Source organism: Moschus berezovskii, chromosome 9, assembly GCF_049115385.1.
Source record: "Moschus berezovskii isolate FMDL1 chromosome 9, NW_MosBer_1.0, whole genome shotgun sequence".
NCBI classification, from domain to species: domain Eukaryota; kingdom Metazoa; phylum Chordata; class Mammalia; order Artiodactyla; family Moschidae; genus Moschus; species Moschus berezovskii.
The window spans coordinates 11,220,870-11,239,691 of record NC_142468.1 but is presented as its reverse complement, the minus strand read 5'-3'; the positions used below and the strand labels follow the sequence as shown (position 1 = coordinate 11,239,691).

Here is an 18,822-nt window from a genome sequence, read left to right as displayed (position 1 = left end):
GAGACCCGGGTTTGATCCCTGGGTTGGGAAGATCTCCTGGAGAAGGAAATGGCAACCCACTCCAGTACTCTTGCCTGGAGAATCCCACGGATGGCGGAGCCTGGTAGGCTACTGTCCATGGGGTCGCAAAGAGTCGGACACAACTGAGTAACTTCACTTTCTTTCACTTTCACTTTCAAGATAAAATTGAGCAGAAGAACAGGAAAAAAAGATTCCAGTTATTATTTACCAGAGGTTAAAATAATACAATGTTACTTAAAATAACAATGATTTGCATTTCAATGGCACACTTTTTAAAAGAAGAAACCTCAAAACAAATAGGGAAGATAATGTGAAGAAGAATGTAGATACAGAAAGGTTTTGGTACAATCAGTCATTGTTAATCAAATAATGTGATTTGATTAGTGACAAGAAACACACCAGTGTGTAATGCGGAGGTCTTTAAGTTCAATAAAGGTAGAAATAAGGTTAATTTAAGAGTATGGATGTGAGAATTGGACTGTGAAGAAAGCTGATCGCTGAAGAATTGATGCTTTTGAACTGTGGTGTTGGAGAAGACTCTTGAGAGTCCCTTGGACTGCAAGGAGGTCCAACCAGTCCATTCTAAAGGAGATCAATCCTGGGTGTTCATTGGAAGGACAGATGCTAAAGCTGAAACTCCAATACTTTGGCCACCTCATGCGACGAGTTGACTCACTGGAAAAGACTCTGATGCTGGGAGGGATTGCGGGCAGGAGGAGAAGGGGACGACAGAGAATGAGATGGCTGGATGGCATCACCGACTCGATGGACATGAGTTTGAGTGAACTCCCGGAGTTGGTGATGGACAGGGAGGCCTGGCATGCTGTGATTCATGGGGTCGCAAAGAGTCGGACACGACTGAGTGACTGAACTGAACTGAAGAGTTGGAAAGGTTGGGAAGAGACTCATGAGAAAAGTCAAAGGACCAAAAGGCCATCACCCTCTGCCAGTGTCTTCGGGGGTTAGGGCTATTGCTCAGGGACAAAGGCCAAGAATTAACCCTTTAATTCTCACCGTCCATCAATGCAAATGAAAAAGCCAACAGCTAAGGAAGCTGAAACTGTCCCCTCTCCCCCAACACTGACACCAATAGCATCTCCGTACCTGTTTACTGATGCCTACCATAGTTTGAGCCACCAGGCTTCCCTGGTGGCTCAGACGGTAAAGCATCTGTTTGCAATGCAGGAGACCCAGGTTCGATCTCTGGGTTGGGAAGATCCCCTGGAGAAGGAAATGGCAGCCCACTCCAGTATTCTTGCCTGGAAAATCCCATGAACAGCAGAGCCTGGTAGGCTACTGTCCATGGGGTCGCAAAGAGTCAGACACAACTGAGTGACTTCACTTCACCATAGTTTGAACCCAGAAAAAAAATAAATAATAAGATTCTCATTTTAGAATTAGAAATGAGTTAAAGTGCAAATACTTTAAGACATTTTCATACTTTATATTTTGCACCTCAGAGTGAAACAATTCATGATAAAATAAGTCCATCACTTCAAAAAAATGGTCTCCTCAAATTTCTAACAGGGAGAAAGAGCATGAAGCTAATATGAGAAATAATAAAAGGGAGTGATTAAGCACCTGAGCTCTGACTAGGAGAACTGGATTCTCAGCCTAGGTATAAGTAGCTCCATGGCCTTAAAGAAATTGTTTATAAAGATAATAAAAGCTACATCATAGGGCTGTGATGAACACAACTGGGAAGTGGGAAGTAAAGAGAGGGATTGGGATTTAAGTTTAAGGAGAAACCAGGAGTCTCCGGAAGGTACTTATGCAAGATAGTGATCAAAACTGTGAAGAGAGGGGCTCACGGATAAAGTACTGTTCCGGATTGAGAAGTCTCTAGCACACAGAGGAAAGAGTTCACTTCAGAGAGAATTTAAGGCAGGAAAAATAGCTAGAAATAATCATAAGCCTAAAGAGCAGATGTTGGAGAAGAAAATGGCAACCCACTCCAGTATTCTTGCCTGAGAAATCCCATGAACAGAGGAGCCAGGTTGCTATAGTCCATGGGGTCGAAAAAGAGCTGGACATGACTGAGCGGCTAAACAAGAGCAGATGTATTATTTTCCTATTGCAGTGTAAAAAATTCCAACAAATTTCGTGGCTTAAAACAACACCCCCCATATATTATCTCACTGTTTCCACAGGTTGTCAATCCTGGCAAGCAATTCTGCCTTCCATCTCCTGATGCTAAAATCAAGGTGTCAGCTAACCTGGGCTCTTATCTGGAGGCTTTGAGGGAGAATCCACTTCCAAGCTCATTCATGGTGTTGGCAAAATTTAGTTCTGTGCACCTAGGACATGGGTCCCTGTTACCTTTGCGAGCTTTGGGCCAGCTATTTTTCTGAGCTTCTAAAAGCCACTCACACTCCTTGGCTTATGGACTCCTCTGTCTCTGCAGCCAGTAACATTCCACACCGAATCCTTCTCAAGTTTTGAATCCCTCTGACTTCCCCTTCTCCCAACAACTGGAAAGATTTATCTGCTTTTACGGGCTCCTGTGATTAGACTAGGCCCATTCAGACAATCTCCTCATCTTAAAATCAACCATGCCATATAACATCATCAGGGCACTGATACTTCATCCATATCCTCAGCTTCCAGAAACTAGGTTGAGGTATCTTTGGGAGGTCACTCTATGTACCACATTAAAGAAGACAAAACTGACAGAATCCAGCTTTGACTATAAGGATAACATAAGAAGGGACCTGAGAACAGGGGAGGCGGCTTAAACACAGTGATTAACCTTTGGAACAGATAACATAGGCCCCTGGCCTTGAGTTAAGAGACTTCCATGCAGCCCTGAAGATATCAGTAAAAACTGTGTATTCAAGATGAAGTTGTAGCAGATAAAATGTCTTTGATTGCAAACTACTGTACTTATTTTTGTCACATGACGGGAAGAGCAGTGACGGGGTGTTTCAAGATGAGTCCTTCAAGCTCAGACTCTGCCACCCTCCACAACCCTCCAGGTTTTGCCCTCACCTTTAGTGTTCCGAGCGTTACATCAATTCAGGACAGCAGTGACAGCCTTAGAGCAGACAGTCACAGACTATGTTTGGAATTTCTTTGGCAATATACGTACCTAAAGCTAAGTAACTTCTATTTTCTTCTGGCTAATGCTTGGCTAGTAGCCATAGTCCAAGATTTGTCTGGACATTGACTCCGTGTCTGAAAATGTCAGTGTCCTATCCACCACCTCAGTATCCTGGAGATTCCTGGGGGCCCTCAGCTGAATAATCTTTATCTTGAGGGAATTCAAAACAATGGACTTGGGTCTCCTTTGGTGAGCAATGCTTGAGTGGAAGTGCCTGGGCCTGAGAAATCAGGCTTGCTTTTTTTTAACCCCATTTAAATTTCTGCTAAATGTCTTACCTCCCTCTCTTACTTGGACTAACTTTAGCATAGAAAGACGATTTGGCTTTTCCAACTCTGAAAGACTCCAAACTATCAGACTCAGTAAATATGGACTAAAGCTGGCAGATTTTAAGTCTCCCAATGCCCCAAGATCTTTCTCTCTGCTTTTAGACTGGCCAGTTTCAACCTGTGCTTATTTATTGTTTTCTTCTGGGAGTTTTCTAATGGCTGCAATAAGTACACATCAGACTCCAACATCCTAAAGTCTTCCTGAAGTGAAGTGAAAGTCACTCAGTCATGTCCGAATCTTTGCAACGCCATGGACTATACAGTCCATGGAATTCTCCAGGCCAGAATACCAGAGTGGGTAGCCTTTCCCTTCTCCAGGACATTTTCCCAACCCAGGGATTGAATCCAGGTCTCCTGTATTGCAGGCAGATTCTTTACCAGCTGAGCCACCAGGGAAGCCCTACGTCATTTACCTACTGGTCACTTAATACCATCCCCTGAAGCACATCATCAAGACCCAAAGGTATGACTTCTAATGGCTTAATTAATTATTTCCAATAGCATGGTAAGGTTTTCCAGCTTTCCCTTGAGAAAAGTCTGATCATCCCTGTCCTCACCCTACTTCTCCACTTAGTCAATCATTTTAGGTTTGTTCACTTACAGCTCCTTACTCCTAGTATTGATGCTTCTTATCAGCTTGGATTTTTTCCTGCTGCAAGTAAGAGAAAACTCCAATTCAAGCTAGCTTACACTACAAGGTGACTTGGCATCATTCCAAGCAGAACTGCTCCAGACACAGTATGTCAGAGCTCTAGGTTCACTGCTCTGCATCGTTCTCAGCAATACCTTCCCTCCTAATGAGGCTGCATTCTCAGGGTCATCACAGGACAGCCTCAGCCATTTCTGGCATCACAGTCAAACACAATAATGTTCAGAGAAGGACGACATCTCGCTCTTAGTGTATCTTTTTTAGGAATGAGTAAAATGTTTCAGAAGCTCCCCAACAGTCTTCATAGTTCACCCTTCAGATGAAGAATAGTTCTTGATCAGAAGAGAGCTAGATGCCTAGCAATTGGCCTACATTAATTTTTTCTTTTTAATGTAATGGAATGAATTGAGCTGGGGTCAAGGAGGAAACCAAGATCACTAGAGGAGCCAATCTACATGATATTCTATGTAAGTTTTGCTGGTACCACTTAAGAGCAGCAACAGAGTAAGTAGAGAGTTAGGTAGATCCCAGATTGAAGATCAGCAAAATGTGTGGGATGGACGTTAAGAAACTAAAGATGCCGGTGAACATGTCACCAGATTAGCTTTTCATGAAGTCCAGTCTGAGAGGGAAAAAAACTGATTCCAAGAAACAGTTGGTCAACCAATGGAACATGGAAAGATGAAAATCCAATGGTAATACTTAAAAGAGGAGAAAGGAATAAAAGTAATGTGGACAATAAGCGACTTAAATTTTATAACTAAAGATCTGAACACAAATTATAGATGATGACAAATTTTAGCCATAGAAATTAGCTGCAGAGTGATTTGAAGGTCACTATACAATAGGAAGTTAGTGAAAGTCCAATGGGCTGCTGACTTAAACCTGGAGATCACCAAAGATAATAGCAAAATTACATGTAATGAAATAGGTTGAAGGGAAGCCAGGTGTGAAAATTCTTGAGAAAAGTGGAGGTTTAATGGAGACATAAGTAGCAGTCAGGAGAAATGGGATGGGAATGTTCTAACCAAACACTGTTTCCACCGAAGAAGAGCTAAAGGGGAAGACTATGAAAGAAGGATTGAAAATGGCTGGTGTGACACCAAAGGAACGATACTGCCTAAAACCATGGTGATTTATAGGAACAGGAATCAACTCCTCAAAGGCCCGACTATCAAGTATGTATATTTTTTTAAATTTTATTTAAGGAACCAAAAGGTAGACAAGAAAAATGTTTAAAGAAAGCAAAAGTTATTTTTCTGCACAGAAGGAAACATGCAGAGAGACTGCTGGGTTATACTAACATATCAGTACTCTAGCCTTTCTTAAATTGTTTATGACAAGACCGCATACACATTCAAAAAGGGTGCACTTTAGCACTGATCCTCCTTACTTTTCAACCATTAAGAAATTCACATTTGAAAAGACAGTATATATTACATACAGCTCTTTTATTTCCCTCAGCATGAAAGCAATACACAGAAGGAAAAGATGGCAATTTAAGATTCTCGAAGTCAAATATTATCAAGAAAAAGCTCAATACATGGGCAAGTCAATTATCCTGCCAATTCAATAAGAAAAAACAAGATAAAACAAGACCTAAGAATCATTCCCATTATCCATGTTAAAAAAAAAAAACAACCATGAATTTGGAAACATTCAGAAAAGCATACATTATGATCAAAACCCAAATTGACATTTTTTTCCTTATTATTTTTAAAGCACATATAAAAACCAAAGACATCAAAAGCACTTTAAAAGAAAAAAAGGCAAAAATATCACAATTCTTGACTAGATTACTTATATCAATAAAATGCTAGGCCTTCTATCGAATGTTATATGTATCAGTAGAATGTTAGGCCATCTATATATCACCGAACAATATCATGATTCCCTGACGTAAAGATTCATGTCAGTGTCTTTTAAGGAAAGTATACATACTGACCTGTCTGGAGTTTTTCTGCAATGATATGCTATTTGTTTAATGTGCTATATTCTTCAATAATGAAGCAGTTTTGTAATATGATATATATCTGACATCTTACCAAGATTCCATAATGCAATGTAAAAAGCAGGACAAAAAAAAAAAAATAAGAGCAACAGTTAAGAGAATAAAAGCTTTGGGCTTTCTAATGAGTTTTTAAGTGGCACATCTTAAAGCAGAGAATAAGTGACCCTGGACAAAGACAGATGGAAGTAGGCAGGAATGATTCTGAAAACGCAGAGACTGCATCTGCTGAGCACGTGAAAGGGCTCAGTACAGGTACTTATTACACAGCTAATCCACTCTCTAAACTACAGCGTGCTTCACCTGTAAACCAGTATCATTGTTACTTCAACATACACTTCCAAATATACCCTGCAGTCACTTTTGGAAAGTAATTAGTCCTAAAAAAACATAATTAGTCCTAAAAAAACAAAATATGAGTAGACTGTCTTACTACTGCCCTAAGGTGGTTTTCTGTTTTATTCAAAATTAAATATTCTTCAGAGGCATTATTCAGTAAGGTATTAAAGATATACTTTCTCCAAAGTTATTTACAATGTATTTCCGTATCACAGACTTACTGGACACTTGAATTTGCAGTAAAATATCTGTTACCCTTTCTTCTTTGATTAACCATTGCTCTAACTGCGACACGCTGCATTAATTTTTAAGGCTTTTAAAGTGGAAATTACAATGCCTGCTGTGATAATTGTAATACTACCCTAACTGTGGCAATCACTTTAAAACTACTTCTTTGCTTATCATTAGCAATGCTAAGTGATAAAAATAATTTTAGCAGGAGTGTTCTGGGAAGTGACTGTTTAACAATTTTTAATATTCTAAAAAGCTCAATCGAGAAAACTCTCCTGGATTAGGACACTGTCTGATGACATGGACCCTTCTAAATTTCCTCTCATTAAGTAAAATCCCCAGATGGCTCTCAATCAGTCAATTTCCCCAACCACTCTTCTCTTTCCCTACCTCCATTATAGGCAGACTCATTGAACCAATTGCCAAACCAGGCTGACAACAGAATAATCAAGGTAGACCAATTTCCTGGGATCAAATCAATTTAGATTCAAGTCTGAAAGCTTCAAAAGGGCTTTACCTTGGGGCAACAAGTCACCTATTAAGTGTTAGGTGGGTTAAAGTGAAAAGCATTCCACAGTCAGTGCAAAGTGATCACTTTCTCCATCTTTTATATGTCCAAGAAATTCATATGTAAAAATGCATCATGTCCATGAAAGCTCATCTGTCATGAAATAAGCATCTGTCATTCTTAAGTGCTGACAATTGATTTTATAGGTGTAACTGCCCTACATTTTGCTTTCTTTTGAAAGACAGTCAACTTATCCAAATGATTATTCTTCTGAAACAATCAGAGTTCTTGACAAGTGACAAATGACACTGCAGAAGTGATAAACCAAGACTAAACATGGATAAAAATCAATCATGACTTTCCTGCTTATTACCTTATAAACATCTGGGTTTAATTCAATGCAAAGATACAGTTGAAAATCAACACAGGAGCAAAAAATCCATCTAAAATAACTGATTATACCAGAGAAAAGATGACGTTAAATGTATACACAGATCAATGAAATGCTTTTTGTTGCTATCAAAGGAGCGCAAAAGTCTTCAAGAGGCTTGAGATCTGACAATATTGCTCAGTGAGATTATCAATGTTACTCACTTAACTAAAATTATACTTGCTGCCAGAAAATGGTCCAGCAGTAATGACTGCATCTTAAATGCTTCTTTCCAACCAATACTGAAGTTGAGATATACAAATAAATGAGATTTTAAAATACATTCACTGGAGGAAAAGACATGTGATATTAAGGAAGATTTTATGATTTTCTTCCATTTGGATATTAAAGAATAATTTCAAATTAGCGCAGGGAAACCCACTCCCATGGACAGAGGAGCCTGGCAGGCTACAGTCCGTGGGCTTGCAAAGAATCAGACATGACTGATCAACTTAGCATGGGGAGTACCAGGGAACTAAAAGCTAAAATAAATGAGGAGAGTGGATCCATTTTAAGGGTTAACTCTGCACCACAGAAAGTTAAACTACTACAAAAGGTGTACAAAGATTTTATCTTTGTAACCTTGAGATAGTCAAGACATAGAGACTTTTGTATCAAGAACCTCTTGATAGGTTACATATATAGCATAGCACTCAAGAGTTTGTTCAAAGGACAAATGAGTGAATGGTTGGTCACAGCAGAAATCATTCCTCAGGAATGTGGCTTTTGTACCTGATTATTCTTGTCTGACAGTTGATCGAGACTTTCAGATTGTTTCTCCAGCGCACGTTCTAACTTCTTATGCTTAAGCTTCCACTGCCTAATGGACTCCTGAGCTTTCAGCTTCAGCTCCTCTCTCCTCTTCTCTGCCTCCTGTCTCAGGCCCTCGGACTGCTGGAACTCCAGAAGGTACTGCTCAGCCTGCTTGGTGGCCTCCTCGGCATGCTGAGTCAGCTTCGTGATCTGCAGGTCAGCTCGCTGGTGTTTGGCGTCACACGTCTCAAAGTGCTTCTGGATCTCCTTCAGTTCATCCAACATCTCTAGCTGCTGTTTTTCCCTGTTCTCCAATTCACAGGTTAAATTCTAGGAATAAAGCATGTGAAGGATCAGGAACATGTTCTTGTTAACAATGGATGTGTAATATATCATCAAACAGGAGTCACTAATGTCATCAAATTAACAATCCACCTAGAAAATATGATCCTTTCCCATGTATTTCATGATCATATTAATTGAGAATAAGTTGTTATAAAACTATTTTCATTTTTAGACTACTTCATTATTCAAGAAGGGAAAATATGTTTTTTTCCCAATTGACTGTCACTAAAACAGAAAGCCTCGTTGATGAGAAAAACAACATGTATTACTTTAGTAAGAATCTAGTGTCTTGTACAGTGAAAGAAACATCAATATTTGAGAATTTGTCAGATTGTCAGAGCAATTATATGCCATTATACATAATGCTTCACTTTCTGACAGCAAATAAAATTTTGTGATAATAAAATAAAAATCTGTAACAAAAAAAAAGAACATTGATGATAGAATCACCAGTATAGACAATACTGTAATGTGAAAGTCCATTTAAAAGTGATAAATTACTTATAGATAGGTTATTTGACTGGAAATACATAATGTTATAAGTTGATGAACTTATCTCAAGCTTACACAAATCAATGAAGGACAGATTTTCAATTTATAAACTTAAAATACATGGAATACTTATCTATTCAAGAAAAGAACTTAAACTCTTAAAATCTAGTTTCTCTAAACCAGTGGTAGCAGTGGTTTAGCCACTAAGTCAGGTCCAACTCTTGTGACCCTATGGACTGTAGCCCGCCAAGTTCCTCAGTCCATGAGATTTCCCAGGCAAGAATACTGGAGTGGGTTGCCATTTCCTTCTCCAGGGGATCTTCCCGACCCAGGAGGGAACCAGTTTCTCCTGCATTGGCAGGCAGATTCTTCACCAATTGAGCCAGCAGGGGAGACCCCTCCCCAAACCAGAGTTGGTCAATTACACACTTGGGACTTACACTAAATCATCATGATTCAAATGTATTTTTAATTTGAGAAGAGTGAGCAAATACCAATTTTTTAACTTCAAAAATAAGAGTACATTATATAACATTTTATACAAATAAAAGAACGTTATCATCATTAACATTAAGCCACTCTTGTAAAGCTCTGGAAGCCAGTGAGAAGTTCAGAAACAAGTGCCTACAATGTATCACATAAGCTGCTCCTTCTTAGCCTTAGTTTCAAATACCTGTGGTTACAAAACTAACATGAAGAGGTCGTATGTTCAAGTAAGATTAGGTTCAGGAAGCTAAAATGACCGTGAGCTGGACAAGCAATAAAATATCACCTGCATTGTACTGAAGCACCTATAAACAGACTGGAAACATTTAGAAACTCCTCTAACAGTAGATTACCAGTTCCAGATTCAGCATCCCTCAACCGTGGCTCAAATCAAGTTAAATATAATTTCTCTCATGATTAAAGTCGTGATTTGACTTTATGGCAACAATATATAAATAATGCCTCAAAATCAAGAGGTTTGCATTTGCTCAGTGTGTTAAATCCAATGCAGCTTGGAAGCAATGAGTCACTCCTTTACCCACCCAAACAAAACAGTAAAATGAGAACTGTGCACTTGTTTGTGCAGAAAATTCTAAAATGAGATCAGAAAACCTTAGTGATGGTAGTTTACCCTTCTGCCCTTATCTAAAAGTTTTACCACCATGCCAGAAATCAACTTTATTAAACAAGCAGTATTCAAGTGGTTTCTGCATCAACAGAGAGATACCATTTTTCCTCCCACAACAAAGACTTAGGAGAGCGGTTATACTTCTGATATGTTAGGCACATCGTTTATAAAAAGGTTAATAAGATCTGGCTTCAACACCAAAGAAGACGATAATCTAACTGGGGAGATATTCACACTAACAGCTAAATTACAACAGTGCATAGTACAAGGCATTAAAATATGACGGACAGTTATTTGAATGGGTCTATATTTTACAGTGTGGCTGGTGAGGATCTCTCTTAGGCGGTGACGTAAGAGTTGAGATCTATACCAGTCCAAGTTCAATCCATGAAACAGGGCACTCAAAGCCGGGATGACCCTGAGAGAGGGGATGGGGAGGGAGGTGGGAGGGGGGTTCAGGATGGGGGACACATGTACACCCATGGCTGATTCATGTCCATGTATGGCAAAAACCATAATACCATACAGTTATTAGCCTCCAATTAAAATAAATTAATTTTAAAAAAAGAACTGCAATCTAAATGAGATGGAGCCAGCAATAATGATAACAACAACAACGACTACAACTAAGGTTTATTGAGCAGCTAAGTTGTGCAAGGGATAGTACAAGTGCTTTACATGAATTACTTCACTCAATCCCACCACAAAACTAAAGTCAGGCACTCTTATTATCTTGATTTGAGTGACAATCAACCACCACTCGGAACTTGCCTGAGATCACATACCTAAGAAGTGAGGGCACAGAATTCAGACTCAGTCTGAGTCCAGAGCCCACGTCTTCAGCTCTTTACTAAGCTTTCAGATTTCCAGATGGATGTAAACTCCAAGTGTCTACAATCACTCGCTCCTATAGACTTATTCTAGTGGCTTTTTCTTTCAGGACCATCACCTTTGAAGCAAGAGTATATCTAACTCCCTTTGCCGCCCATTATCTCCTCCTCTGGCTATCTACCCATCTGCCAAATTCCCTTTTCTCCGAATACATTTGCTCTTCACCGCCAAGAGGAGACGATACTCCTTTCACTGGCTTGAGATCCAGGCTCTTTAACCTAACTTACTTATGTCGCTTTAGCCACTCTCCTGCTTACATCTCAAACTCCTTTTAAACCTATTCATCTACTGAACTTGAATAGCAAAACCAACATCTCTGTAGGACCTGAAATAAAATCTCCTATTTCCCATATCAGGTTACTGAGTCCTCCAAGGAAGATCACAGATAAGTATCAGGGGACACGATGAGACACTGAAAGCCACCCTCAGTGCCCAGAAAGTCTTCAGCATGCCCCTACCCGGTCCGGCGTGCTCTCTCTGAACCTACCAGCTTTTTCACTCACTGTGGCATACATAACAATCTAGCTCTCCCCCTGAAAAATAACACTGAGGCTATTAGGCAAGACACCCCCAAGTTTCCTACATGTACCATCCTGAATCTTCCCAGTGGTTAAGGAAAAGGGACCTTTCTTCTTTAGATAAATCAGCCTCCCTTGGTTCCTTGCTTCCACATCCATCAAGGACTTCATTACACCAGTTATGCCTTCTCTTTTCCTACTATATCATTCTTCTCTACTAGTCTCATCTTTAAAAAAAAAAAAAACTAATTTTTTTTAAGTGAAACAAACAAAAAACCTTTATCAATCTGACATGATCTTCTAACCAGCATCCTGTCCTCTTCCGGTTAAAAAAACCCCTGCAAAGAGCAGTCCACACTGGATGCCCCACAACCTTATTTCCAATCCACTTCTCAAGTCACTGGCTCTGGTTTCCAGCCTGATCACACAATTAAAATAACTCTCATCAAGATCTCCAAGATAACCTAAAGCTAAATACAGCGGACCCCACAAACCTCTCCTACTATCCTGCTGCATGGGACACTGCCAATCACTTCTTCTTACTTCCAGGTTTCTTCTTCCTCAACTTTCACAATACGCTCCTCACTAGTTCTCCTTTTTCTTTCATAATCTCCTTTCCTGGGTCTCTTCAACTATTTGGCTTCTAAACAGAGATAACTGTACAGGGTCCTAGTATTAAGCATCATTCCATCTATAAAATGTCTTTGGTGGTAAATAAGTATGTAGGTTGGAGAAGGAAATGGCAACCCACTCCAGTATTCTAGCCTGGAAAATCCCAGGGACAGGGGAGCCTGGTGGGCTGCCGTCTATGGGGTCGCACAGAGTCGGACACGACTGAAGCGACTTAGCAGCTTAGCAGTAGCAAGTATGTAGGTAAACAGAGATCTAAGTGATTCCTAATTCAGAACCAGACTGATTTTAATTCCAGATTTTTTAATACCTAGTTGCATAATGACTCTCTACACTTGATAATCCCACAGGCATCTTAATTTTAGCACATCAAAAAAGTGAATTCACTGGATGCCCAACTCCTAACAAAAAGACAGTCCTATTAAAACAGCAGTAAATCTCCACTGAGGAAGGGTAAAAATGGAGCTGGACTTGTGTATTTAAACACAGTGAGAGAGTCAGAAATAGCTGCTGCAGGAAAAGAGAAAATGAAGAAGAGAGAAATGTTTAAAAGCTGACAAACAGAAGTAAAGTTACAATTAGACTATCTCAAGTTTACAAAGGACCCAAGACTAGATGAAATTCTTCAAATTTCTCCAGCAACTCTTTTGAATCCAGAATTAAAATAAATCCAGCATTATTTTTCCTCTGTTAATTACATAGCAACAAGAATAGGGACAGGACTAATAAATGCAAGCCCAGGGCTTAACAAAATAAATTCCTTTTGTTCTCACATTTTAAAACTGCAGACTTTCATATTAACAGATAACAGACAATAATTCACTTCTTGAAGAAAATGTGAAAACACCATGGCACTGACTGGATATGTGAGTGAAAGTGAACTGAAAAGGGGTGGTTCTTATTATAAATAAGGTGGTTATCACTCTTGATGGGAAGTAGGTTTCAGTGTGAACAGGATGAACACAGCCTCCAACTGCCCTGAGTCTGGAAACTGTTGCTACTGCTTTGCTCCTGTCAATCTGACTGCATCATGCTTCAGGTAAAACTTACCAGAGAACTCCTTCCTACGTTCATTCCCCATTCCTTGGTGGAGTCTACTCAGTCACTTTTTTTACATTCTCTTTAATCCATCTTCCTCAAAAAACCAATCAGAATCATCTAGTTGTAATAAACATTTCTCCCTCATCAATCAAAAGATTATTCGATAGAACCCTCCAAACAATTCCTCCAATAAACACACACACACACACACAGAGCACACATGAAGCACATACATACATCATTAATGCATGGATAAATGCTACCAAGGTAGGCACGTATAGTAAACACTAGTATCCTCCTATGGACTACATGAAACATTAAGTGGAAAGCAATTCTATTATTTATTCCATTATGATGAACTTCAGTTCCAACAATACCATCATATATTCCTGCAAGCATCTTCTACCCTGAAGAACTTTTTTATATTTAAACTGTGTAAAATTAACTCAGCTACTAAACCAGGTGGTTAAATTTTATATCACTTAATTAACCCATTATTTATTTCCCACCATATAAGTACCGTCAAAGATAAGAACAAACCAAAGTAACAGAAACATACTTTTTACCAAGAATTCCTTCCAGGAGGAGGGGAGGGAAAAACTTGAGAATGCTACAGGGAACCTTTTAGAGTCTGTGGTTGGACTTGAGAATTAAACTAACGTAAGATAGATAAACAGGAGAAAAGAATATGAATTTTATTTAATACTTTTATGTACACATAGGAGCCATCCCAGGAAAAAAGAAGACCCAAAGAAGTGGTTAGGACTGAGAGCTTATACACTTGTTAATAAAGAATTTATGGAGAGACGACAAGATAAAAGAAAACGGATTTAATAGTGGAAAAGTGACTAGGACATCTATGGAGAAAATGAACAGAAGATAAGAGGGCTGATGCTGAAGCTCCAATACTTTGGCCACCTGGTGCGAAGAGCCAACTCACTAGAAAAGACCCTGATGCTGGGAAAGACTGAGGGCAGGAGGAGAAGGGGATGACAGAGGATGAGATGGTTGGATGGCATCACCAGCTCAATGGACATGAGCTTGAGCAAACGCCACGAAATACAGGACAGGGAAGCCTGGCATGCTGCAGTCCATTGGATTGCAAGGAGTTGGACACGGCTGAGCCACTGAACGACAAGGGTTATTATTTAGGTTTGTTTGCACAGATCCATTTTGGCATCAACTACCAGTGTTCCTTGATAAGAACGCTCTTCTTTTCCTGGTACAGGGAGGGCACCTTCCTCGTGGGAAATACTGACTTGTTTTTAGGTACAACAAGGAGGTCACAGATCCCTTTTCTGCACCTACTGGTTGTCAATCACCCTCAGCTGAATAAAATCAATACACCAACATGGCATAATTTGGGGTGGCAGGCTCTGATTTCCTTCAGGTTACAATACCAAAAAATTTACGAACGCTCCAATTGACTAAAACTTTATACATTTGAATGGATTTTTCTCTTGCCTTCTACAGATGGGAAAATATATTAATGGGTAGCTGTGTTAAGGGTTTCAGGTTTGGTGACAGCTAGGATTCACAGAACTAGAAGCCTATAGTTGTATTTATGCATTGGAAGAACTGATGCTAAACCTGAAACTCCAATACTTTGGCCACCTCATGCGAAGAGTTGACTCACTGGAAAAGACTCTGATGCTGGGAAGGACTGGGGGCGGGAGGAGAAGGGGATGACAGAGAATGAGATGGCTGGATGGCATCACCAACTCAACAGACATGAGTTTGAGTGAACTCTGGGAGTTGATGATGGACAGGGAGGCCTGGCGTGCTGTGGTTCATGGGGTCACAAAGAGTTGGACACGACTGAGCTACTGAACTGAACTGAACTGATGCTAAGATTTATTAGAGTGAGCAGACACAAGGCAAACCAGCAAAGGGAAAAGGGCATGCAGGGTAGGCCAGCGGAAACCAGGTGCGAGTTCCCAAGAGCCTCCTTCCCAGGGGAGTCACACAAGACGTGCTCAGTTCTTCCAGCCGTGAATTCTGACACTTGTGAAGTGCTGTCTACCAGGGAAGCTCATTAGAGACTCAGTGCCCAAAGTTTTAATTAGGGGCTGGTCACTTAGGTACTATCTGCATCATGTGTGTGCTCAGTCGCTTCAGTCATGTTCGACTCTTTGTGACCCCCATGGACTGTAGCCCGCCAGGTTCCTCTGTCCATGGGGATTCTCCAGGCAAGAATACTGGAGAGGGCTGCTGTACCCTCCTCCAGAGGATCTTTCTGACCCAGGGATGGAACCGATGTCTCTTATGTCTCCTGCATTTGCAGGTGGGTTCTAATGCCTAGTATTGTATACCAAAATCTCAGACTCCTAGGAAGAAAGCAGGTGTTCAGTAGAAGCCACATTTTGTTTGTACAAAACGTCCAGGCACAGTGAGCTACCTTTATTACTTAGGGAAGACTGCATATCAGTGTAGAGAAATAATTATCACTCCAGTTCCCGGATGCCAGACAAATACCTACCTTGCAAGCAGACCATCCTGAGGAAAGCTGCCTCGGATCTACTAACTTAATTCCTCTCTTCCCAGTAGTAAAACAGCCAAAGGACAGACAGAAAGGAAAAAATAAGGCCCTAAATAAGTTCTTAATTAAAAAAACAATTAACTATAAATAATACCTGTAAAATAATGTGTATAGAAGATAGTAGAAAAGAACACTCTCCCTTTAAAATTGATTGACTTTGGCTGCCACTGGCTCCCTCTTTAATAGCTGCAGTGGTTGTATTCAAATTCTAAGAAAACTAGACAGCCCATTCATATGAATAAGGCGTTAAAACACAAATTAGACAAAAAAAAAGAGAGATTCTATTAAAAATACAACATGGATAGGACCCACCATAAACTCTAGCTTTAACCGATCACACATCTAAGATCATAATTTTACATATTTTGATTACAAAAGGATATTTATCGCTTGAAATTACAAAAGTGGAAAAATTGGATATGGTAGGAGAATAATGGAGCAAATTTACAGAATTAAGAAATCAGCTCTGTCTGGCATACAAAAATCTTTCCACCCACCTTCTTCCTATTTCTCATATTCATGAAGAATTGTTAAGCCTACAGTTAAAACATTTTCCATGAGGGATTAGAGACAAAAGTCCTACACCTATGTGTAGGTGGTAACAATGACCATTTGTTCACTGATGTAACTAAAATACAATTAAATACAATTTCTCCTCTACTCTTAATTGACAGTCAACACACACAAAAGATTGGGCGCCTTAGTGAACATTTAAAAATGAAAACCTGGCCCCAAATAAAGCAGGGTACAGTAAATAGGTGTTCAGTTGCTTCAGTCGTGTCCGACTCTTTGTGACCTTATGGACCATAGCCCACCAGGCTCTTCTGTCCATGGGATTCTCCAGGCAAGAACACTGGAGTAGGTTATAGTGAATGGTATAAATTTAAAATAAACATTTCCGCATATAGTATTATGTACTTCATGTGAAAACTTGCAACAGTAACTAAAAAACAGCTAGACTTAAAAGCCTCAAAAGTAACATCTAGAGGGAGACAGTAGCATATCATGGAAAGCACATGGCTAACAGACTTGAGTTCAAATCCCAGCTCTGCCAGTCTACGACCGGAGAAGAACTGCTTACTGTCTGTGAACCAAAGTAACAAGTAAATCTATAAAATGGACTCAATAACATCTACAATACAGAAGAATGATGACCTACATGAGACCACTTAGATAAAGCATGTGGAAGAATCAATGGCATGTTTCAGGAAATATTTTTACTACTATCTAGAAACAATGTTCCCAGGAGAAATATCAATAACCTCAGATACGCAGATGACACCACCCTTATGGCAGAAAGTGAAGAGGAACTCAAAAGCCTCTTGATGAAAGTGAAAGAGGAAAGTGAAAAAGTTGGCTTGAAGCTCAACATTCAGAAAACGAAGATCATGGCATCCAGTCCCATCACTTCATGGGAAATAGATGGGGAAACAGAGGAAACAGTGTCAGACTTTATTTTTTGGGGCTCCAAAATCACTGCAGATGCTGACTGCAGCCATGAAATTAAAAGACGCTTACTCCTTGGAAGGAAAGTCATGACCAACCTAGATAGCATATTAAAAATCAGAGACATTACTTTGCCAACCAAGGTCCGACTAGTCAAGGCTATGGTTTTTCCTGTGGTCATGTATGGATGTGAGAGTTGGACTGTGAAGAAAGCTGAGTGCCGAAGAATTGATGCTTTTGAACTGTGGTGTTGGAGAAGACTCTTGAGAGTCCCTTGGACTGCAAGGAGATCCAACCAGGCCATTCTAAAGGAGATCAATTCCAGGTGTTCATTGGAAGGACTGATGCTAAAGCTGAAACTCCCAATACTTTGGCCACCTCATGTGAAGAGTTGACTCACTGGAAAAGACTCTGATGCTGGGAGGGATTGGGGGCAGGAGGAGAAGGGAATGACAGAGAATGAGATGGCTGGATGGCATCACCGACTCGATGGACGCAAGTTTGAGTGAACTCCGGGAGTTGGTGATGGACAGGGAGGCCTGGCATGCTGTGATTCACGGGGTCACAAAGAGTCGGACACGACTGAGCAACTGAACTGAACAGAAGCAATGTTAGAATTAGAGAGGCAATCCAACACCTACCTTTTAGAGATAAGGAAACTGATGGCAGTGGAAGATAAGGTGATCAATCCAAGATAAGGAGGCAAGTTTTCAGCTGAGAAAGGACCAGCCATAGGGTCCCTACTATTCAAACTGATAGTGATTCCACTTCACCATATTACTGGATACCAACCAAACAACCTTTTTTAATAAATAAATCACCATATTCCTTCCTAAGACAGATGGAAATCCTAAACAGGAATTATACAATCCCTGATGCATAGATGTTTCTAGAACTTTTTTTTGAAAGAGAGACAAGAACCACAGGATAAGGTGTGCTAACACAGAACCAGGAAAAGTGCTGAATGAGAAATAGTGACTGGGGCAAACGAGAGCCGGTGGGAAGCACCATGGTAGCTATAGAAACAGGAGTTAAGTCTCTAAATTTAAGAGAACCTATTCTGATCAGCAAGACCTTAAAAAGAAGGAGATACAAAATAAGGACACAACAGGCAAACAAAAGTGTGAAGAAAAAAAAGATTTGGTAACTGGTGGAAAGGAAATAAGCACTTGTGACCAACGACAGCACCAGCAAGAGCCACAGAATGAGCGAGCCAGCAGAGGCTGCTCACAAAGAGCAACAGCTCAACTTCTCACCTGCCCACTTGTATCTCTCACAAGCATACATACTATCACTAACAAACTCACTCTTTGCCTGCACCCCCCAAAACAGTAATGCTCAAGAGGGCTAAAAAAAATTGGAAAATAAGTTGAGAAATCAGGTTTGGGGGGATGTTAAAATCCAGTTTGAGCTCTCAGTAGTTTTTGAGCAAGGAAGT

General features: G+C 40.1%; 1 protein-coding gene across 8 annotated transcripts in view; it reads right to left on the bottom strand.

Moving 5' to 3' along the window:
- Positions 1 to 18,822, bottom strand: part of CEP128 (centrosomal protein 128) — a 487,012-nt gene that overhangs the window by 322,836 nt on the left and 145,354 nt on the right. For all 8 annotated transcript variants that reach the window (XR_008687351.2, XM_088839414.1, XM_088839415.1 and 5 more), the window contains one exon: positions 8,348 to 8,698. Coding sequence is in view for 7 of the 8 variants with exons in the window: in XM_088839414.1 (XP_088695540.1) it covers positions 8,348 to 8,698 (351 nt within the window). In the remaining variant the exon portion in view is untranslated. The remainder of the gene's footprint in view (positions 1 to 8,347; positions 8,699 to 18,822) is intronic.